The 24806-nt window shown below is 40.9% G+C and overlaps 1 protein-coding gene across 6 annotated transcripts in view; it reads left to right on the top strand.

Moving 5' to 3' along the window:
• Window positions 1-24806, top strand: part of ELAVL2 (ELAV like RNA binding protein 2) — a gene marked incomplete at its 5' end in the record, with an annotated part of 60390 nt that overhangs the window by 17721 nt on the left and 17863 nt on the right. For all 6 annotated transcript variants that reach the window (XM_082497399.1, XM_082497400.1, XM_082497396.1 and 3 more), the window contains one exon: window positions 10811-10914. In XM_082497399.1, coding sequence (XP_082353525.1) covers window positions 10811-10914 — 104 coding nt within the window. The remainder of the gene's footprint in view (window positions 1-10810; window positions 10915-24806) is intronic.

Genomic DNA, 24806 nt, shown 5'->3' with positions numbered 1-24806 from the left:
GGTGCCCTAGTGGTGGAAGACACAGAGAAGGCAGAGTTACTGAATGCCTTCTTTTCTTCGGTCTTCACTGCTAAAGCTGTCCCTCATGAATCCCATACTCTGAAGGCAAAGGGGAAGGTCTGGAGAGAGGATGATTTTCCCTCAGTTGAGGAGGACCGTGTCAGAGACCACTTGGCCAAGCTGGACATTCTTAAGTCCATGGGCCCTGATGGCATGCACCTGCGAGTGCTGAGAGAGCTGGCGGATGTTATTGCTAGACCACTCTCCATCGTCTTTGAAAGGTCATGGAGAACAGGAGAGGTGCCTGAGGACTGGAGGAAGGCTGACATTACTCCAATCTTCAAAAAAGGCAAGAAGGAGGACCCAGGGAACTACAGACCAGTTAGTCTCACCTCTGTCCCTGGGAAGGTGATGGAGCGACTCATTCTGGATGTCATCTCCAAACACGTTGAGGAACAGGAAGTTATTGGAAGTGGTCCACATGGATTTACCAAGGGTAAATTGTGCTTGACCAATCTGATAGCTTTCTATGATGTTATAACTGGTTGGCTGGATGAGGGGAGAGTCATGGATGTCATCTACCTTGACTTTAGCAAGGCTTTTGACACTGTCTCCCATAACATCCTTTTTAGGAAGCTGAGGAAGTATGGGCTAGATGAGGTGACAGCGAGGTGGATTGAGAGTTGGCTGCGGGACAGAACTCAGAGGGTTGTGATCAGCGGCATAGAGTCTAGTTGGAGGCCTGTAACCAGTGGTGTCCCCCAGGAGTCAATACTTGGTCCAATTTTGTTTAATATATTAACTAATGACCTGGATGAGGGGACAGAGTGTATCCTCAGCAAGTTTGCTGATGATACCAGACTGGGTGGGGTGGCTCACACCCCAGAGGGCCGTGCTGCCATCCAGCATGACCTGGACAGGCTGGAGAGCTGGGCAGAGAAGAACCTAATGAGGTTCAACAAAAGCAAGTGCAAGGTCCTGCACCTGGGGAGGAAGAATGCTAGGCACCAGTACAGGTTAGGGGCGGACCTGCTGGGAAGTAGCTCTGTGGAGAAGGATCTGGGGGTCGTGGTAGACAGTAAATTATCCATGGCCCAGCAATGTGCCCTTGTTGCCAAAAAGGCCAATGGAATCCTGGGCTGCATAGGGAAGAGTGTGGCCAGTAGGTCGAGGGAGGTCATTCTCCCCCTCTACTCTGCACTGGTGAGGCCACAACTGGAATACTGTGTCCAGTTTTGGGCTCCCCAGTTCAAGAGGGACAGGGAACTGGTGGAGCGAGTCCAGCGAAGGGCAACTAAGATGATTAAGGGCTTGGAGCACCTCCCTTATGAGGAAAGGCTGAGAGAGCTGGGACTCTTTAGCCTGGAGAAGAGAAGGCTGAGGGGAGACCTTATTATGGTGTACAAGTATCTAAAGGGTGGGTTGAAAGAGGATGGAGCCAGGCTCTTTTCAATGGTTCCCAGTGACAGGACGAGGGGCAATGGGCACAAGTTAGAACACAGGAAGTTCCGTTCAAATACACGGAAACAGTTCTTTACGGTTCGGGTGACAGAGCACTGGCACAGGCTGCCCAGGGAGGGTGTGGAGTCCCCTTCCCTGGAGATTTTCAAGACCCGCCTGGATGCAGTCCTGAGTAATGTGCTCTGGGCACTCCTGCTTTGGCAGGGGAGTTGGGCTAGATGATCTCTAGACGTCCCTTCCAACTCTGAAAAGTCCGTGATTCCGTAATCCTGGTGGCTTGGATCAGACACAGTTGACAATGGTGATTTATGAAAACACAGTTACTTTTTTGAAAAAGAGCTGGTATCAGTTGAATGTTCCCCCTATCTTGGCACAAGAGAGTGCTCTGCGGGTTCGTCTCTCAGGACGATCACCCTAGCTTATTATCGAACATTCTGATGTCTTAAATTGAATATCCATACAAACAAAAGGTTTGAATGTTTCTTACTCCTACGTCTGAAACTCTTTTCCAACTTTTCATGCTCCTGAAATTGGACTAGACCAGAAGTGCTGTTGATCTTTCCTCTGGCCACACTGGCTTGCCTTCAGGACATCATAGGCTGTGACTACTTGCTGTTTTTAGGTTTGTCCTAACATAACACTGTCTCTTATGCAGTGCCACTTCTGCTTTTGTGTGCTGGTCAGGGAACGCATTTCCCTTCTGAAATTTTTGGAGACTTGTGAAAAATATATGGGTCCATGAGATTAATTCAAATGAAAGCCGTTGTATATAGGTTTGTAACGTTCTGGACGTTCCTTTTAACAGCATTCTTCCACCAGTGTGTGCAACTTCCTAACATCAAGTTGCTGTGAACTTGACTTCGTCCTGTTTACAAATACATGAAGCTGACTTGTTCTTACAGTACTTTAGTGGATCTTTGCCAATTAACTTCATACACACAGACAAAAGTTTACAGCTTTAAGCAAAGTTATGCTTAGTTTATTAAAAATAGTGTTTGATATAAAATGAACACTTGCATGACTGGTGGCAGAAAATGTATTAGTATTCACTAGAAAAAGAGGAATATTCCCTTTCCGTGAAGGACTGGCTGACAGATCTTCAAGGAGTAAAACAATGAAAGCAGCGTATGTAGCTGAAGTTAATTTATAAAAAATGTTGTCCCCAGTCTGCTAGAATTCTTATGTTTTTTTTTCCTGTAGACTTGCAGACATTGAGTTTCAGCTCCTAGACTTTATTGCTGACTTTCAGAAGCGTTCTTCATTATCATATATTTCTGCAAATAGTATGTAATTTTTTGAAGATAGACTTTCTTTAGCATTTCTTTTGTGCGATACGATAGTTCTTGATGGTTATATTCCTGTAATTCGTTATTTTGTAATAAGATCGTTTTTGCTCAAGTTGAAATAGCCTGAAATGTCACTCATTATATATATATTTAAAATCAATGATTTTATTGTAGAAATATCCTATTTTTTAAAAATGTTTATCTTAAATTTTTTTATTGCTGTCATGTGGAAGGTAAATACATGAACATGTATTACTTGTTATTGAGATTTTTAATTTTCCAGCATATCATTAGTGTGTACTTGGGGTAATTTTTTTTTTTATCAGACCATGAAACTAGTTTTATAGCTTAGTGGTATGTATTAGTTTTCAGATGTATTATTAACCAAATGTAAGTGTTCTGGGTTTTTTTTTTTTCTTTCTATTTAATATGCATGTCAGAATGATAATTCAAAATTGAATGATGGTTTTGTTTTGTTTTTTTTTTTTTCTTCTAAGAATTAGCATTGATAGCATTCATGGGGCTATTTTCTTGCATTACTTTTATCTGTTGGGGAGAGCAGTAAGTGGAGCAGGGGTGATGGAACTTACAGACTAACTTGGCTTGCTCCTTAAAATGAACCAGTTTCACAGAACTCATTCAGTCTTAACCTTACCAGAAGTTGAGTACACACTGAAAAGGTTTTGAAAGCTCAGCTGATGGTAGTGTTTGGCTCTTTTTTTTTTTTTTTTTTTGGTGGAAAAAGTGATTACCTGAAATTGCTGATTGCCTATTCTGTTTAGTCTACAGACCTTTACAGGAATGGTTAAGAATTCCTGACAAGGTACAGGATTAGCCGGGTACTCTGGTAATTTAGTCAACAACTACTTCCAGAAGGTTGCTCAGCCCTCGCGTTGGGTGTTTGGTGTCTCTGATGGGGAAACAGCAGCCAAGGGCTCCCTCCTGTGGTGGGTGCGCCAAGGTGTCACAGGCGGCTGGCCACCTTGTGAGAAGGGCAGTGTTCTGGCTCATGCCAGCAGGCAGAGCACGTTGAAGTGATGCAGGTAGCTGATTCCTGGAAGAAATGCTTGTAGTACCGAAGCAGCTGTTTTTTCAGCCCCTGTTTTTCAGCTGGTAATAATGCCGTTGTATACTAATGGAGCAGTGCTGGAAAAAATACCAGCTGCGTGCTCAAGCAAAGATAAAGTTCTACAGTATTGGCTCTGGATTTTGTCTGGGAAGACAGGCTTCTCAGTCATGCGTGTAGGGAAATCATCTTCAGCAGTAGCTATTTAGAGAGGAGAATCGTGAGGACACAGATTCAGTAGACAACTGGACAGCAGGAGACTTCAAGAGCGGAAGATAAATAGGCTTGATGTTGGCCAGAAATTTCTGGGGTCAAACAATGTTTCTCCCAAAAAAACATTCAGAGAAGACATAGTAAATCACCAAGATGCTTTAATCAGTCATGAAATAAAACTGTCTTACTAATTAGCTGCTCTCTAATCACAGTGTTCTGCAGAAAACAATATGTATTCTTTTTCAGGGGTGATAAAATGTTGTAAGACTGCTGAAAATGTAGCACTTGTTCACTGTGCATTTGTAACACCGCAAGGACTTCTGAAATACTGTGAGAGCTGTATCACATAGAAGTAGCTTTTGGAAAGGGTTTACTTAACATCTGTTAAGTTAAAGCTCGTACTTGTCTACCTTTCAAGCCTTTCTTTTAAGGTGTAACACACTGTAGATGACACTTGAGCACTTTCAGGCAAACTCTTGTTAACAGGACTGCATATTTCAGACGGCTGAACTGTCTCTTACTACTATGCATGCAGCCCAGTAGCATTGAGTGAAGAGCCGTTGAAGATGCTGCCTTTAGCACTTGTGTCTGAAATAGTATTTCTTCTTGGTTTTGAGGTGCCTACAGGCTTTATAGAGTGTTTCTCCTGAAAATGAGTGGTAGCTTGTAGGTTGAAAACAGAAGCATTTTGCAGCAATTCAGCACTCCCATGTCTGTTACAAAACAGATTATTGGTGCAGAAGGGAGCAGCCACACCGAGACAATCCTGCATATCAATCTAGTTACAGAAGTTTTCTCGTATTACATTCTGTAGACCCACTTTTGTTTACTTTCACCTGTTTTCCAGGTTTGAGTGTAGTGGTCAAAGGAGAGGATCTGTGGAACTTGGCCTTCAAGGAAGCTGTCTGATCTGAAGGCTCTTGTCCTTTCTGTCCTTTTTGGAAGTGCAGTGTGGGGGAACTTAGCTGTTATGTGGCAGGTATATTCAAGCTATAGAAGACAAGCCACTGCCTGTGGCTGTTGTAGCTGCTTCCAAAGAGAAAAAGGAAAGAAATGCATGTTGGGAGTATACTTTCTCTTGCATGAAAAGTTGTCAGGTAGGCCACTTCCCAGAGAGGTTGAGAGGAGAGGCTGTAAAACATCTTAATTGCTGGTCTGGTGTGGTTGGGCTAAATGGTTGGGTTCAGCTGTGTGTGTAAATCCTTAACCTAACAGTAGGCTTTTAATGCAGGTTTGTTGGAAAGAAGAGGACAGGCTTGTTGGGGGTAGACAGTTTAGTTTGGAATGCCTTTCAGTTTTTCTTACGTTCCAGTGTAGTTGAACTACTGTTTGGAAAGAAGTTCTGTGTTTTCCAGAGAAACAGGAAGTTTAGAAGATGCCATAAAAACTATTTGAGAAGAACAAACTCCTTGGAGATAGTAATTATGTATAGATTCTCTAGGGAGAGTAAAACCTTTGTCATGTTATCCTGCACTTCTCTTCAACTGGTCATTACTATTTACAGGTGCTGCCCTCAGTCCAGTCGAGGCATAAATTGCTGCCTTGGACAGGTGATCACCGCTAGCAGCCCAGCCCTTAAAACTGTCTGTCAGTCGACAGACAACAGCAGGGAGACACCACCAGCTTTTAGCATGCAAACACTTCATGCGAATCTAGAAAAAGAATTGTGCCTTTTCTCTAGATCTTACATTCCTCCCCAAGTTCATGGGAGAGCTTTGCAAACGTAATTAGTGGTGATCAAGCCAAGTGAGCTCGATTGTAATTGCTTTTGAGCATTCAGTAATTCCACAATAATATCTTTTAGTTGGTGTAAGTAGCTGTGCCCCATGGATATGTACAGTACAGTGTAGTGATGCATTTTTTTTTAATCCCACAATCCTTCTGAGTTACTAAGGAAAGACTAGACTTGGTTTGGATTTTGCTAAACAATCTGTTAAGTTTTAGTCTTTTTGTTGTCTCTTCTCTAGTGTCACATCTCCAGTAGTCCAATCTAAGTCTTCATCATGATTTTTTTTCTTCTGAAATAAAGTTCTTGCAATAAGACTCTGCTATAATCTGTCTATTTAAAAGCATTGAAGCAGTTGCTAGAATATATATTGACTGTATTGTGGAAAAATAACTTGGTGTTATCCAATAAAATACTAATTTGCACCATCATCATATGTGGTGGTCAAGTGGTATTTATGAAGCTCATAAACTCGAAACATAAATGGAACTGTTTCCCCTGTTAGAGTGAGTGGCATAGTCCTACATTGTGCTTTCCAGTTCATGTTTTCTCATAGGCCACATACTTAAGAGGTTGAACGTTTGGCAGTGACCCACTTAGTGTTGGGTATAGCATGCTTAGGGTCAAAGAAATGACTGACTGAAAGGATTTTTTGCCACTTGTGCTTAAGTTTGATTTTGTCGCAAGTGTCAGTTACATAAAACATAATTAATGAATACAAACTTTAAAATCATAGCCTTCGCTTTAAGTCCTTTGCTATCTTACAGGCTTGCAAGATGCACTTCTACTGCTATGTGGGTTTTGCTTTTTATCAGATTTTGTTGAAGCAAAATTTAAGTCAAACTGGTTTTCCTCAGTCATTTTGTCATTCCTTCCAGATCATTTCATCATTTTGACTTTGCCTACTTCAGGTGACTTTTTTTACCAATCATTTAGCTAACTGTTATTCTACACCGCACTGTCTAATATTCGTAGTGTACCAAGCTTAAAATCTATTAGGAGTACAGAAACCGCTTTAAACAGTACTGTGAAATCGCCACGAGAACTATTGAGGAGAAAAAGTTCAACTGATAGTTTGAGCATGTAATTTTGAAGTGTTGCTCACTGCTGCGAATGAGCAGAGTATTGCCCCTTGAAGGCAGTGAATGTTTTTTTCTTATTGGCATAAGTAATAACTCACAAAAATAAGAAACTTGCAGTCACTCCTTTCTTTAGGATAAACTAAATTTAATACAGTATTAAATTTATGGAGAAATGGAATCTGAGTTATGGAATAAATAGCTGATGTGCAGAGATAGTCTCTTGTCTGTGTTGAGGTTGAGTTGGCCATAACATTGAAGATCTAGGAAAGGCTAAACTGGATACTAAGAATACATAAACATATACTAGCAGACAGAGCACCAGGACAGCTAACTTGGAGAGGTGTCAGATGTTTTTCAGACTATAGTGTCATTAAGCACAAGTTGGGAAAGCAAAGCTGAGACAAGAGCCAGATGGACTTGACTGTTCTTAAAACAGTAAGAAACCAAGCTGCTTTTCAATATAAATAATCCTCAGATTTAAATGTAAGTTGTGGACAATTATAGATTTACCTTCTTTCTTCCATCACCCTGTTGTGGACTCAGACACATAATCTACTCATACGTGTGTTATCAGACTTCGAAACAAGTGTCTGTTCTGCAGGAGCCTTCTGTCCTGGCAAATGGGAGTTTGGTGTAGAAGAGGCACAAATGGAAGAGTCCAAGCTATTTTCTGTCAGTGTTTAGTTTAATCTTTGGCTTCAGGCAATACAAATTAGTCATTAAAATTATTAAATAAGAAGTTCCTCTTGTTAGATATTCTAAGTGGTGGCTGATTTCAGTGTGTCTAGCTTCTTCTGCTTGGTTTGTCTTGAAAGCAAAAAGCTTAGACATTGAGGAGGGGGGGGAAAAACTGCACAGGAGAACGTATTTGAATTATACTGGCCAGGTATCTCTAATTTTATTAGAGTAAAATTTGTGTGCAGTGTGTATGCTGCTTTTTATCCGTCTGAAATCCACAATGAGATGGGACTTCTCTGCGAGCACCACTGCAGCTGTACAAGCCATAACTCTGGACTCAAGTCCTGTACATCAGTGAAACAGTTAGAAGCTCAGTTCTTCCTAAGTTCTTGTAACCCAGTTGGCACTTTCTCACACCAAGTGAAAGATATCACCAGCTGTCAGACATAGTTTGCAATAATTGGGGTATCTGGGTCATTTGAAGTACCTGCTTTTTCCATTTTGTGAAATCTTTGTTTGGATTTACTAAAACCATCTGTATATGAACTGGCAAATCTCTTGAACACGCATCTTCCCTTAACACACTTGAGAGTGGTCCCTCAAGCATCCAATTCCAGAAATCGGGTTCAACTTCCACTTATTTGTATTGTGTGTTGAGAGCCAAGATTCGTCTTTCTTATGTGCTTTTGTGAAGAAAGTGATTTTTGGCTATGAATTACTGATAATGTGTGATTGAACCACTAATCTTCAGGCAAAATTTCAATCTCTTTAAGAGGTTTTACCTTTTCTTAACCTTCTCAAATATATAAGGCCTTTGGAGTGTCACATCTGAACACTTGAATTTTAGATGATAGCCCAAATTAAAAGTGAACTAAATAAAAGGAGGAATCATTCACAGAATCATTGAGGGTGGAAGGTACTTCTGGAGGCAATCCAGTCAACTTGCCTTCCTCAAGCAGGTTCTCCCTGAGCAGGTTTCCCAGGACCGTGTCCAGTCAGACTTTGAGTATTTCCAGGAATGGAGACTTCACAACCCCTCTGGGTGGCCTGCTTCAGTGTTTCACAAACCTCACAGCGAAAGCTTTTTTTAATTGCAAAATTGTAGAATCAACCTGCATAAATGAGTTCAAGCTTGTCCTGAATAAATTGCTGGATTTTGTTTGTGCAGCGTCCTAGGCTAGTCTACTAATACTACTCATCAAGCTTAACGAATACAATGTCTACAGAAGAATGTATCAGGAATGATGTCCTTTGTGACAGCTGGGTGTGCTCTTTGCCTGCAGTGGTCTAGGTGTTTTTAATGGGGAAAAATAGATCACATGAACAGAGGGGTAGCAGAAATAATTTCTGCACATCTTATTCTGTTCACTCTGGAATTAGATAGTAGTGTGTTGGGAATGTCTTCCATGAAATAGCTTTCTCTGAGGTTTTAATGTCTTTTAAGGTTGTGGTTTAGAAAGGTTCCTTCCTGGGAGACTAATAATAACACCGAAAATCAGCATTTCTGTATTAGGAGATAAGACTAAAATAAAAGCCCTGCAGAAAAAGAGATATTTCTTAAAGTTGCTCTTCTTTGGAAACAGTGTTGTGAAGAGTTTCTGCAGACAGTGGGAGTGATAGAGGTGACAGGTATAGAAATTGCTCTGCTGTAACCAAACTAATAAGGAAAAAGGCACTTCTAGGATAAGGAACTTAGCTATATCTACGTAGAGCTGTAAATGAATACAGAAATGCTTCTGAATATTTCCGTATTGTCTGTTACAGAAACACGGAATTGCTGAGGTTGGAGGCACTTCTACAGATTGTGTAGTCTAACCTCCTGCTCAGAGCAGGTTTGTCTAGAGCAGGTTGCTCAGGACTTTGTCCAGCTGGGTTTTGGATGTTTTTTTGTTAATACCTTTGCATATATTAATGTGTTCACAGCTTCATCTAGCCAATTTATTTGTGTCTGTGTGTGCGGTTTTGAAGAGGAGATTAGGAAGAACGGGGGTAGCTTTTTGAGGGTGGGGTGGTGGTGGTGTCCTCTAACTTTTGGTGCTATGATAGAGTAATTTGTACAAAACTTTGAATGCCAGCAGTGGTAGGTTTGTTACTAAACCCTCTCTTGTCTTATTTAATCAATTACAAGCTTCCCATCAGTTGTTTGCTTTATATACTATTTAATACATGCTGTATAGATTGTGAACAAGAACTTAATGAAGCATAGGTTCTTTTGTATCTTTGGCAATAAACGAATTTGCCATTTGTGCTTTTTGTAATATTGTTTATCCTTTTATATGTTTATCTCCAAGATAATCTTTCAAACTAGCATTTTGTGAATTAGATGTATTGGATTCTTCCCTTTGGCATGTTGTCTGGTTTTTGACCTCGTTGAATCAGTTTCTAAAAAGAATGGTCAAGGAGTATGGGAGAGTTTCTGCAAAGGTCCCTGCTAGTGAAGGATAGTATTCTTATGAAGTGTATCCTTTTGCTAATGTTACATTTTTCCACTTGTTTGCATTCTTAAGCTCTAAAAATATTTTTAAAGGGGTATGCTAGTTAAGGATACTTTAGGTTTTGAAGTTGTCAGAGATGACTACTACTAAACTCTCAAGTGTTTAAGTGCTTCGACAGAATACACTGTTAATCATTGAACCACAGCCCATTTCTAAGAGCTAATTAAAAATGCTTTATGTCCATCTATCATCTGAATTACTAATGCTAAAAGAACTGGAAAATGTTGCATTTTTGATGTTTAGCTTATGACCAATTCTACCAATTGTTTTGAATATAGGCACAAAATGAGCCTTTAAACTCCTTGTTACTGAGAGGCTCTATTTAGTGTGTGAATAATATTTGTAGAAATGTTTGGCTTCAAATGTCACTCAGATTCTGATATTGAAGTGTGTTTGAAACACACTTATTTTCAAGCATTGGTCCAGAATTTTGCCATTATATTTTTTATGTTCAATTAAAAAGTCCAAATTCAGTAGTGGATTTTTGATGTTGTCTTAACCTTGAAGCTCCTGCATTTCCTCTAGTTTCTAACACATCATAACAGACTCCTCAACCTATTTTGCATAGCAATTTTTAAGTCTGACTGTAGCGATTTTTGCATTGAACTTAGGACAGTCCATGGGAACAGAGGAAGCTAGTTAAAAACCACTGAAAGCCTTTGAAACTTTTATCTGGGGTAGATACTGTTCTCTAATGTAAACAATTTTTGCTCAGTGTGTCTGTATAGGCTTTCAACACGGTTAGTTATCCACTGCGTAGTACTGCAGTACTAACGATCACTCTTCTTCCTCTCTTTAATCAGGACAGAGTCTGGGTTATGGTTTTGTCAACTATGTTGAGCCCAAGGATGCTGAGAAAGCTATCAACACTCTGAACGGATTGAGACTTCAAACTAAAACCATAAAAGTATGTAGTGCTATTATGACTTAAAGAAGCTGAAGTATTCTGACTTATTGTTGATCAGATGCATGATTTGTTTTCCCTTTCCAAGTGTAACTTAAGCATTCTGCTAATGTCAGTAGAATAGACTGGGACTTCACCATGTCGCAGATGGGTAGTCCTTTGTAGTATGTTTAGATTTAGACAGGTTATGATTAAGTATAGAAAATCTTGGGGGTTTTTAATGTGCTTGATAACATTTAAGATGTAAGTTTGAATTGTTTTAATGGAGAAATTGTGTTGTATGCTTTAGTTACAGAAATGCAATATTGCATATAATCTGAACACTGTACTATGTGCTTCCTCCTTACTTTCTCAAAGAAGATGATATAACGTGACTGTTAATGCTTCCTTGTTTAGGTTGCTGACATGTTGTTTCATTTACAAATCCTGAAAATGAAATGCTGAAATAACTATATTTCGGTTATCTGAATTACTGGACTCCTAGGGCTCTAGCCTCTAGGTCTCTAGTGTTTGGGATTCCTGTTTTTTTTTTTGTGTTGTAACTCCTGCACCTCTTGTTTACTAAATGCAGTCTCTTAAATTTCTAGAAGCAGAAATCTTGAGTTACTTTTTCTCATCTACTGTCTTAATTCATTGTCAGAAGAGTGAAGACGCTCATTTGAGCAATTGTTTGGGCTCTGAAATCTTCAGAGAGAGGAGATGAAATAAATTTTATCAGAATGCAGACATTTGAACATGTTTCACGTGTGTTGGTGCCTGAAGGCAATCCATGTTCCAACCAGCCCATTCTTCCTCATTAAACAGCAGGGTTTGCTGACTGATCGCTTGGGCAGTGACTGCCCTCTAACTAGGAATATATCTGAGTCATAAAATAAAACTCACCTCTAAAAAGGTTTGAACTTAAAAAGCAATGCAGAGCCACTTTAAGGTGACTGAGACAAAAATAAGATGGCAGTAATGGTGTTTAGAGCGCCCTACCTGTTCTGGATAAATAAGATTTAATAAAGTGGATTACACTATTTGGAACTTAAATACTGTTGTTTAACAAACAGTGAACTGTGGCTCACAGTAACAACAGGTAAAAGACATGGATAGATGCTTTGCTTCAGAAAGCTGCTGGTGTGCTTCTGGCAGACTTCTTGCTCACATGCAGTCTCTCCCATTTTCTGCTTTGGGGGAAAATTGAGGAAAGTAATTTTGTGCTCTATTTTTTTGAAGCTGTCTGCTGGGTGGAACTGGGTTTGCATTCCAGGTACGCTGTCTGTATCTTTGCATTTAATGTCTTGGATTGGACAAATAAAAACCGCATGTGTCCAGGGTGGTAAGTTGGAAGTTCTGGTGCCTATATAGCCAGAAAAAAAAAGGATGTTGTTATAAAAAGTCAAGCCAGGTCTCCCAAATCAAAATGATCCTTTAACAGGGTTTCCAGTGACTTACTTTATGCTGCCAGTATATGAATTTTTAATCCTCTTTCACCTTGCTGAGTGATTAATGCAAACAGTCACTGTATTTCTGCAACTAAAATTTGGTTGTAAAAAAAGAATCAGAGAAAAAGGTGAAAATGGAGTAGATAGATGTGGGTGATGACACTGGTGGTTTTCCTTTCCTGCCTTCCCAGGACATGAAAGGAGATTTGTAGGTTATACACAATACCAGACAGTGACCCTTGCAGTGAGACTAAAGCTTATATGTAAACTTTCAAGGATTTGTGCCTTAGATATCCTTAGCTAAATAAAATCTTAAACATTTCAGTTTTTACAAGTCAAAACCATGACCTTTTCACCAAAATGAAGAAAATCCTTTGTTAGTTATGAAAAAAAAGTATCTGTAAATGTTGTTTGTTCATGTTACAGGGAAAATTGTGACTCTAGCTACCTCATTCACCCCTGTTTAACTTCAGCAGCATCTTTCAGTGTTAGTGTGCATGACTGGAGGGAAAAACTGCTTTACTCCCTTCTCTTACTCTTCCTTCTTGGACAGAAGCTGGATTTCAGGCTGAGTTTTCATGAATGGATTCTCCCAAGATGCTGTTTAAAGAGACTGGTTTTAACCTCCTTCCACACTGCAGAAGGGGCAGAGGGTAATGGGATCCCTAATATGTTTTAAGACTAAGGCTCTTGTACATTGGACAGTTGCATCTCCCATTAAAAGAACTAAGATGTTTGTGTGGCAATGACTTGAAAGGAGACTTATCAAGAGCCTTTTTCTGTGGAGCAACAGAAATGCCCAGCCTATTGTGAAACACTTTGTAATTTACATATTCTTCAGATCAGACTTGAGGCAATACTGAGCAGAACTAAAGTTGGTGTCTGAGGCCTTGGCTGCCTCTGGGAGCGACATCTGTGGTGGAATTACCTATGAGATCTCAGTGCCAGGATCTTCGCAGAGACTACTTACAGTTTACAGACCACAGTGTTCCTATTGTCCAGAGTTCATACTTCAGTTAAAAGAAATATAATCTGTCTGGCAAACTCGGAATTGAACCCTTAGATTTACTTTCAGCTTTAGAAACTGGATGTCATTGAGATTTTTGTATATACCTTCGTATGAAAAATGATGGGATTAGGATAGTGTTAGTGGATATTTGACTTCAAAAGAAAATAGGTATTTGTTCTCTCTGTACACTTTTGGGACTTCTGTTAGGAATGTTGTGTAGTTCATTAGATTGGTAGTTGAAAGGTTTGGTTCTTGTTAGTCTATAAAACTGGAAGTAACCTTGTTGGTTAGGTGATGGACCGTCACGCTGTGGCTGAACTGAGAGCATTCCCACTCAGAGGGAATTGTTCTGATCCTGATATGTGATCTCCTAGATTAGGGCAATGACACCTAACTCTGATCCACTGCTTCTATACTAGCCTGTTAGTCACAGGATCTATTTCTCTGACCCATAAAAGGGGATGCCACCTACTATTTTCTTGAAATAAAATGAAAAGGTGAATTTGCAAAATGCTGGCTTATGTTTTCTGTATAGCTAGTGATATTAAAACCTATTGCTTGATACCTTATTAAAAAGAACATTCTATGGAATGCTTTATGGAACACTATTGAACTATTTGTAAATTATCTTAACCAAATTTCAGATCAATACCTCCAAAGGAAATCATAGCAGTCTTAGTCTTGTCTAACCTGGTGCCAGTTGTGGTGCCTTCTGATTTGACCTGAATATTAAAACTGTGGGGTGGGTGTGCATTGATGTTGAAGGCACATCTAGGTGAGCTGGATACCTGAACCCCATTCTGCTAGGCAACATACCTACACATATTAGATGGTGCCCTCTGTGGCATGATTTATGGTTTATTTGCAGTGTAAACAGGCTTACTTGTATTGCAGGTAGCCAGTGATGTTTGGGCTTAACTTAATTATGCAATTTCATGAAAACCAGTTGTATCTTAGAATTTTCTGTGGCTTCTCTTTTGGAAGAAGCTTCTTCTGGGAAGTACTTTGGATCTCTCCTATTTAAGACCCTGTGAAAATGCGGATTTCTGTGCCTGGAGTGATTTTTCTTCTTACACTCTTATTTGTCCATAACTTCTTTCATTTGGGTGGTTGTCCTGGAAAGATCAGTTCTTCCCAAACATGGAAAATGCAGAGGAACAAACAGCATGTAAGACTTGTCACTGATTTGCACATAGTGATAAAAAATTCTGTGTGTATTGCTGGCTTGGCTTCTGCTTGGGAGAGGAGAAATCCTCAGTGGCTTCCACTCCCACATCTCCTGGAAAAATGCCTTCAAAAAGAAAAAAGATACAGGTGTGAATTTATTGTGAGATTATCTGAATAGAAGTATCTTTCAGTGTGGTGTAAGAGACTTGTATATTAATAAGGAAGTGTAGTAAGATTCTGTCTAACGAGGAGTGGTCAAACAAACGGGCTATCCTTGAAGTGGCATCAAGCTGTTTTAAGATCTGTAATAGGCGGCAACTTTTTACCTAGATTGTTAGGGGTAGGAGGAGGACATGGGAATGGCTTTTCTCTGTGGATGCTAGACGGATTGGATGATGGACATGGTCTTTTGTGGGTTGTAGCTGCCAAGGGGATACTGCAGATGGCAGTAACAGAGTGCTCGTTCCTCCCTTGCCAGGTGAACTGGGGCTGAGGAGCTTCCTGCTGTCCTGTCCCCAGCTCTCCAGTGTGAGAGGGCCTGAAGTGGCAGAGCCTCTGCATGTGGGAGCTGGCAAACAGTTTTATTACTCATTATTGCTGGTGATACGTGCATAGACATGTATGCAAATATGCATTGGAAAGGGGAAAGAAAATAGTTTGTCCAGGCTAGATGCCTAGGATTTGTTCTTTAGAAGATAGCATCTAGTTGTATTTTACCTAGCTAGTGCTTCTTAAAAATCAGATTTAGTAAGGTTTCCTCCTCTTTTAAATTCTTTGGACTATTAGGGTGTTTACATGGGTAATTATCACCTGTCAGGGGAATAGAGATTTAAGAAATATTTTATCTAAAGTATTAAATCTGTAGGTTTTCTTCCCACTCCTTTATAGTTTTGCATATATTAGAGAAAAATCAGGCTTAACATGAAACATTCTGTCAACTTCCTGTTGGAATGAAGTTTGACAAATTCTTCGGCTACAAGCATAGATTTCCTACTTTGCCATCATCACCTAGTTAACTGTCCTACTGTAGAAAGCTGTATAATGATAAGAGCTAGTTATGGCTTCAGTTGAAGAGTGAATACTGAACTATCAGCTTTACAAATGCCTAAAGAAGTGCAGTACCACAAGGGAAGACTGGAAGTGAGGAGTGTGCCACAATTTCATTAGTGTCCTCTGAGGCACAGTGTACTTAAAACTTGGCATTATGCAATGCAATGTCACCTGGTGCCTTGAACCATTACTTAGACTTACAATAAGATTAATTTTAAATGAATTATCCTTTAACCTAACTGTTCAAGATGTCTACCCTTATGACATTCTACCTATGATAGTACTCTTGAAAACACTGTGTATGCTTAATGGAAGATAACAAAAAGCTGAAAAAGAAGCATGCTAGTTTGATTTCTGAGTTAATGCAGCAGGTGAAAGATTGAGATTGTTCCTGTCTTCACCATTGGTACTTGTAAAGGAAAATTTTGGTAGTGTCAGTTTTTACAGTAATTTTTTCATTAGTTAATGTCCCTGGGGAGCAATGAAATATGAGTTGTGTAAAAAGTCTATTAAAATAGCAGAGGCGAGTGAGTGAGCTGTGAAGGTGAGAGAAACCCTCTTTCCTTCTGCATTTTTTTCTTCCAGCACTAAAGAACATTGATGTAGTGAGTAGCAAAAGGGGATCCTATTTGGAGCTTTAATTAAAACTAGTAAGTTTTACTGATGCTATCAATCAGCAAAGATTGAGAGAGGGGGCATGGTGCCAGACCATTTAGTGATCTTGACAGGGTAATTAAATACCTCAGGACTGTATTCTCAAGGTAAAATTGAAGTGCTCTAGCAGATCAGAAGCAGAAGAACAATTTGTCTTGGAACAAAGGTAAAGGTGTTTTTTTTTCCCCTTAAATTTCTGCAGGAGTTACATAAATGGTAATTATACAATCTTTTAGCTATGTTACAGTTTAAGCTTTGACAGCATTTCCATTTTCAACCCCCTACCCACCCCACACATGCCTTTTCACCCCCAGGTAAAATTTGTTCTTCGCTGAAATTCAAATCCCCTCAGACTTTGAATGTTACTTAACCAGCTTAAACTGGCTGCTTGTTTTTCATGTTGCTGAATAATATTGAGAGGACGATTCACTTCTAAATGCATAATGCTGTCACTTCCAGTAAACCACATTACGGCCACACGTTTGTTCATTAATGCCTAACCACTCTGAGGAAAATAACACAGCATGTCAGACTGAACTACGAAATGTGCTAATCTCACATTCAACAACTACATAGCTTGTTTTCTGTTTGGACCCCAAGTGCTGTGTTGCAGCTGATTAGTTTCTTGCAGGAGTTTGTCCATGCTGTCCGTGGGACAGGGGATCCTTAGACCAGTGCAGCTCACCCTAAGGCTGCTGAGCAGGTTTGCAGCCAAAACCTCCAGTGGTGCAGTAAGGTCCGTTCTGAACCTGCATAGGGGGGTTTCTGACACAGAAATGGAGATGTTAGAATGGGGTCAACGGTACTGTATGGAGCTGAAGGAAGGCTGCAAGCATTGCTCAAAAGCCAAGCTCTAAGCTGGTGAAAAAAGCAACCAAAACCAACAAAAAACTGCTTGTTACCGAGATGGATGATACATCTTCCTGTCCTCTGCCCTCCCCATGCGATAAAAAGTCCTCTATGTAGGATATGGCTTTCTGCATGGGTCCAAAATGCTGCAAATGCCAGGCATGGAGATCTGTCTGGGTTTCTTTAAATCCAAATAGTTGTTTTCTCCATAAGAATGCTTCTACTATTGTAAAATATGGCTGCATGTAATTTTGAAATTATGGAAGTCTTGAGATAAATTGGCCTCTATTAAGCTAGTGGCTTTCAACTTTTTTTGACATATTAATTAAATATTGACTCTGGGTGTCTTTCATCCATGCAGTAATAGTTTTTCCTGACAGGCTGTAAGATATTCCAGTGAAGCGATAACTGTACGTGGCAATGGATATGTTTTGTGCATTTCTATAAGGTATATTTGTGGAATGAGTAATGCAAGAGAGACCCAAGGGATGTGCTTGCCACTGTCTCTGTCAGTAGCAGCAGCTCCCTAGACACAAACACAGAAAAGCTGAAGTATACCTGTTTCCTTCAGAAAAAAAGAAAACTGGTGAACAGATTCACCTGAACTCCAAAAACAGAAGGAGAATTGGGTCTGCTGTTTTGAGATTTTATTCTTGTTTGTATTATTCCAGTGGAGGGCTGGATATTATCCTATGTTCTCCTGTCCTCCAAGGTATGAAATGGAATGTTTTTATAACTGTAAGTGTCTGAAACTTGTGGTGCTCATGCTCAGTGGTTGGGCATGAGTGGGGAGGGAGTATCCATCAGGTCAGAATCAGGAATGCAAAGTATGGAGGCTATAAGAAAGAGAGAAGTAAGAAACTGAAAATGTTTGGAGACTGGATCTCCTTTTGTTTCTTATCTTTACTTTGTACTTAAATTCTAAGTTAAGTATTTCTTATTTTTAGAGAGACAATGATAATTACAACTGCTATGTTTAAAATGTTCTTCTCTCTTAGTCCTTTTAAAGGCAAAACAGCAGAATTGTTATTCTGTGATTGTAGTGCATAATTCCCATCTCCTTTTTTAGTGTAGAAAGAGGCCAGTGAACTTAATTATTGTTTTTCTCTTAAAGTAGTATGATAAACTTCTGATAATAGTACAGCAGTTTACATATATCTCAAGTACTTCTGGGAAAACCTCTGGTTCTGTTTTCATCTGTAGCAGGACTTCCTGTTGGTTTCTGTAGTTTACTTGTATGTACTATTACACTTGCTTCTGTTCACCAAATCGCACTTTGGGTCTCATGTATCAGCTCCAAACCAAGTCTTGTGAAAGCCTATATCTGGTGTTCCTTTGTGGTACATACATCAGCAGTTTAACAAAGTCTTCCTCTTTGAGTAATGTGCTGTTCTTATATGCTTTAAATCTAAATTCTTCCTGGAAGAAGGCTGTCATAAGAGATTGCTAGCATAGTGGAAATGTGTAGACCTTAAGTCTAGTAAAGAGAAACGGAAGAGGAAAAAAAAACCACACAAAACCCAGAAACAAGACACAGAAGCTGGCCAAGCTGGACATTCATAAGTCCATGGGCCCTGACGGGATGCACCCGCAAGTGCTGAGAGCGCTGGCAGATGTTATTGCTAGACCACTCTCCATCGTCTTTGAACAGTCATGGAGAACAGGAGAGGTGCCTGAGTGACATCACTCTAATCTTCAAAAAAGGCAAGAAGGAGGACCCAGGGAACTCCAGACCAGTTAGTCTCACCTCTGTCCCTGGGAAAGTAATGGAGCGACTCATTCTGGATGTCATCTCCAAACATGTTGAGGAACAGGAAGTTATTGGAAGTGGTCCACATGGATTTACCAAGAGTAAATCATGCTTGACCAATCTGATAGCTTTCTATGATGTTATAACTGGTTGGCTGGATGAGGGGAGAGTCGTGGATGTCATCTACCTTGAGTTTAGCAAGGCTTTTGACACTGTCTCCCATGACATCCTTTTTAAGAAGCTGAGGAAGTATGGGCTAGGTGAGGTGACAGCGAGGTGGATTGAGAGTTGGCTGCGGGACAGAACTCAGAGGGTTGTGATGAGCGGCACAGAGTCTAGTTGGAGGCCTGTAACCAGTGGTGTCCCCCAGGAGTCAATACTCGGTCCAGTTTTGTTTAATATATTAACTAATGACCTGGATGAGGGGACAGAGTGTATCCTCAGCAAGTTTGCTGATGATACCAAACTGGGTGGGGTGGCTGACATCCCAGAGGGCCGTGCTGCCATCCAGCGTGACCTGGACAGGCTGGAGAGCTGGGCAGAGAAGAACCTAATGAGGTTCAACAAAAGCAAGTGCAAGGTCCTGCACCTGGGGAGGAAGAATGCTAGGCACCAGTACAGGTTAGGGGCGGACCTGCTGGGAAGTAGCTCTGTGGAGAAGGATCTGGGGGTCGTGGTAGACAGTAAATTATCCATGAGCAAGCAATGTGCCCTTGTTGCCAAAAAGGCCAATGGAATCCTGGGCTGCATAGGGAAGAGTGTGGCCAGTAGGTCGAGGGAGGTCATTCTCCCCCTCTACTCTGCACTGGTGAGGCCACAACTGGAATACTGTGTCCAGTTTTGAGCTCCCCAGTTCAAGAGGGACAGGGAACTGCTGGAGCGAGTCCAGCGAAGAGCAACTAAGATGATTAAGGGCTTGGAGCATCTGCCTTATGAGGAAAGGCTGAGAGAGCTGGGACTCTTTAGCCTGGAGAAGAGAAGGCTGAGGGGAGACCTTATTATGGCGTACAAGTATCTAAAGAGTGGGTTGAAAGAGGATGGAGCCAGGCTCTTTTCAATGGTTCCCAGTGACAGGACGAGGGGCAATGGGCACAAGTTAGAACATAGGAAGTTCCGTTCAAATACACGAAAAAACGTCTTTACGGTTCTGGTGACAGAGCACTGGCACAGGCTGCCCAGGGAGGTTGTGGAGTCCCCTTCTCTGGAGATTTTCAAGACCCGCCTGGATGCAGTCCTGAGTAATGTGCTCTGGGCACTCCTGCTTTGGCAGGGGAGTTGGACTAGATGATGTCTAGAGGCCCCTTCCAACTCTGTAAACTCCGTGATTCCATGAAGAAGAACACAATCAAAAGCTAGGAACAGAAGCTGCTAACTGGAGGTGAAGTGCAATGTCAAATTAAAGTTAGAGAACAGCTAACCAGCAGATGTGGCGAATTCTTTGTTTCAGTTATTCTCCTCATCTACTCTTCTCTTACAGTAGAATGCATGTGTTTAGAATTACCTGAAGATTACAGAATTACGATTCTAATAGAAACAATGCTGCTTAGAGCTCATCCAACCCTAGTCATCATACCTGTCCTTCTTGATCTTAACCTTTGCAGTAAACAGTCTCTTTTGTCTTCCTCAGTGCTTATAGCATGAAACAAAAGGAAAGCCAGTTCACCCTTTGCAGGGTCAGTCTCTGGACTCTATATAAAATTCATTGAGCCATCCTTGCAGAACACGGTAACCATTGCTCTGGCTCGGTCATGCTTTCTGTCTCTCACAATGCCTCTCTGAGAATACAAATGCAGCTTTTTGCATAAGCTGACTGTATTTGAAATACATTGTGCTACTATTTTACAGGTGCATCTTAGCCTAAGCAAGGCCAGAAACAAATTTAGGAAGACTGCTTTTTTTTCCTGTAATGCTGGAAGGTCCTCATCTGGTACTGGGACATACTCTGTAAAGATCCTTTCTCTAACTTTGGCCATGATTTTGACTTTTTTTCGGAGATATAGCCATGAAAAACTGTTAAGGACTTAAAGAGTTTTTGTGTTTTAAGACTCTTAAGGCATATTCTTCATATGCCACTGATGTTTCTGAGGAATGTTTTCAGAGAGCTGGTATCACAGTATCACAGTATCACAGTATGCTAGGGATTGGAAGGGACCTCAAAAGATCATCTAGTCCAATCCCCCTGTCGGAGCAGGAACACCTAGATGAGGTTGCACAGGAAGGCGTCCAGGCGAGTTTTGAATGTCTCCAGAGAAGGAGACTCCACAACCTCCCTGGGCAGCCTGTTCCAGTGCTCTGTCACCCTCACTGAGAAGAAGTTTCTTCTCAAATTTAAGTGGAACCTCTTGTGTTCCAGCTTGAATCCATTACTCCTTGTCCTATCATTGGTTGCTACTGAGAAGAGCCTGGCTCCATCCTCATGACATTCCCCCTTTATATATTTATAAACGCTAATAAGATCACCCCTCAGTCTCCTCTTCTCCAAACTAAAGAGACCCAGCTCCCTCAGTCTTTCCTCATAAGGGAGATGCTCCACTCCCTTAATCATCTTAGTTGCCCTACGCTGGACTCTCTCCAGCAGCTCTCTGTCCTTCTTGAACTGAGGGGCCCAGAACTGGACACAATATTCCAGATGCGGTCTCACCAGGGCAGAGTAGAGGGGAAGGAGGACCTCTCTCGATCTGCTAACCACCCCCCTTCTAATACAGCCCAGGATGCCATTGGCCTTCTTGGCCACAAGGGCACAGTGCTGGCTCATGGTCATCCTGCTGTCCACCAGGACCCCCAGGTCCCTTTCCTCTACACTGCTCTCTAACAGGTAGCTCCCCATCCTATACTGGAACCTGGGGTTGTTTCTGCCCAGATGTAGGACCCTACACTTTCCCTTGTTGTATTATTATTATGGTAGAACCATACAAACATACAAGATAGCAGGGCAGCGCATTTATTAAGAGCAAGATCAACTTGATCTGTTCTTGCTTGCTGAGTCACAAATTTATCTGAATTTATTTCATGTGATACCTTTAAAATAGTTGTCTGCAGAAAATTCTTTTACAAATCGGGAAAAACTTTTTAGAAGCCACGTTCCTTCTGAGAATTGCAGAACAAGGGATTGTTTTCTGATAGCACCTGAAAGTCGGAACAGGCCTGCTGATCTAATTACAGCACCTCCACTACCGAAAGAAACCTGCTGTGGCTTGTAGACAGCCTTGTCAGACAGGCAGTGAACTCTAGTTGATAGTTTTCTCTGGCTTGTAAGAGAAACAAGGGTATAAACCCTTTTGGAGCAGGCTTAGCTGCTGGGAACTGCTACACAGTGTGGCGCCTGAAGTCCCATAAGGATGCCACTTTCCAACATCATGACTACTGCTTTTCCAAATGAATGATGATTGTCTTGGATAAGTTATCTAAGGTTATGGGACAGGGATAGATTGATTCTAGCCTTTTAGCCTCTGGCTCCTTTAATCCAAAGTGAAGGGCATCCATCTAGCTGGGTACTCTCAGCATATGGTGAAGGAGAGGAAGGGCCCATTAAGTTCTGCTTTGAAACTGTAGCTCTGATTAGGCCTATTATTGCTATGTGTATTGAATCTGATACCATTATTGATCAGTATTGCTCCTGCCTTGTGCAGGGAACTGGCCATATTTTATTAGAAAACTCATGGCATAATGGCTAGCCTGGTGATGACAGGGAAGATGAGTTGATGACTTACTGATGAAAGACCAATGGTTCATCTTAACTGTCTCACCATGAGTGCTCAGGTGCTTTATGTAGTGAGTCTTCAGCACATGGGAAAATATCTCGTCTTCACAAGGAGGTACTTCATTTCAAGATAACCTTGGGAATAGTACTGGGGAAAAAAAAATGCTTCCCAGGCTAGAGAATCCCATGCTTTCTTACAAAACATTTAATCTCAAGATGAGCTTTCTCAGCTTTTCAGTCTGGCTGTCTTTTATGTCTCACTGCTGTCCTAGGCCTTTATCAGTCTTCTCATCCAGATGAAAACTGCTTGTGGTCTGAGTTCTGCTTCAAACATGCTTTGCTGTTCTGAATTTGCTGCTTCCTATGCTTTAATAACTAAATTATGTCCCATTCTGAGGAAATCTCAAAGGTAAGAGGGAGGAGTGGATTAAAATGCTGAGCCAGAATTGAAACCAGATTTTTCCTTAGATTTGATGCTGATCTAAATAACCCGAGGAGCCAGCTCAGTTTCCTTGCTTTGTTGAGGAGCTAGCGCTTTTGTGTTGTTTAAAAAGCAGGGCAAGCATGGGCTGTGCTGGAGGTGAGTAGCACCAGTGGCTGTGGTGGTTGTTTCCTGACTGACAAGAGTACAATACAGAAACATAGTCAAAGAGGGATGAAGGTAAAACAAAAAAAATATCTTAGTTGCAGTACTTCTTGTACCAGTAATGCTCCTCTCTGTCCAGTAACTAATCTGAAGATTGGTGGAAAAAAAAAATCCAGTGTCCATTCTGTGCACTAACATGCTGAAGAGTGAAGGTGGTAAATATGTAAATATGTAAAGGTGAAAGACTTTCTTCTGAGCAGTAACTTACCAAAAACTTTACAGTTTACAGAGACCACATCTGTCAGGAGACTTCACTTATTTCAGTGGAAGGAGACTTCACTTATTTCAGTGGAAGGAGACTTCACTTATTTCAGTGGAAGGAGACTTCACTTATTTCAGTGGAAGGAGACTTCACTTATTTCAGTGGAAGGAGACTTCACTTATTTCAGTGGAAGGAGACTTCACTTATTTCAGTGGAAGTTACCTGCAGAGAGGTCATTCTTTAGTTTTGAAAAACATACCCCTGTGTATTTTTTTTGTCCCAATGCGAAAATTATGTTGGGTTAATTTGAGTCTTAGTAGATGTGGTGTGGTATTTTCAGCCTACAGCTCTTTGGCAAACTTCTAGTATCTTGATACAATTATTCTAGTTCAAAGAAAGAGCTTTATAAATACAAGTACTCCTATGTTGGCTGGTCATGCTCATGTGAACTGCTGCACCCATCGGTAATCACTTTGAATGTCATATTTTAGTCCTGCTTCTATAAGAAGCTTGTAAAGGAACTGGAGCTTCAGTACTGTTCTAGCAGTTGATTAGAACGGGGAAATGGCTGCCCTGGTTATTGTAGTTCTCCTTGTGTGCCAGGGTTGTAGGAGATCCTTTGTCAAGAGTGCATAGTGGCTACTGATGTAATTACTCTGTGCTACAATATCCTGAGACAATTACTGACTTTACAGGTCCCCTATAAATATATCCTGTTTTGTGCAGTCCTTGAGGAGAAGGCTCTGATATCAGGGCAGTGTATTGATGAGCCATTTGTCTGAGGTGTAGCTCATGATGATCCCCGACCAGTTACTACTGTGTGGCCGGATCTGGTTCTGATTGTGTCTCTTTCGCAGAGGAACAAACTGTCGGGTTGGTCTGTGGCTGACCCTCAGGGCTGCAACTGGTTGTATGTAGCTCTCAGAGTTGGCACTCTTGGAGACACACGGACTAAAATAGCCAAACCTCTTCTGATGGTAGTTCCGAAAGACTGTTACTTCTGTGTCTGTTTTTCAAATGTGTTACCTATTGCAGGCAGGCTATAAAAGCAAAGCCTGTATGGGATATGGTTATATTTACTAGATGAATTCACATACATAAGTGAAGCTGTGTTGAGTAGTATGTTTTCATAGTTCCACAGAGTTGAGTCTAAATTGCCTTTAGAGAGGGAAGTCTATTGTGTTCCAGTGTGCTTTGCCCACAGAAACAAATGCTGCTGCAAGCTTGCACTGCAAACAGCATGTGCGTGTTTAACAAGGCAGTCTTGTGTATACTGGCAAAAGCGACCTTCAAGCTTTGTTTGAAAGGGAACTAACTTTCATTTGAGGGGAGACAGAAAGTAAACTTGATGAGTGTACGGCAATGTACCCTACTGTTTCAGACAAAAACTTATCACTGACTAGTGACAACTGCGACCCTGTCTCTGCTGTGTGCTGCAGCA

This window comes from Vanellus vanellus (genome assembly GCF_965231255.1).
Source record: "Vanellus vanellus genome assembly, chromosome: Z".
Classification (NCBI taxonomy): Eukaryota; Metazoa; Chordata; class Aves; order Charadriiformes; family Charadriidae; genus Vanellus; species Vanellus vanellus.
The sequence above is the reverse complement of the archived record's forward strand: the minus strand, read 5'-3'. Positions and strand labels throughout refer to the sequence as shown.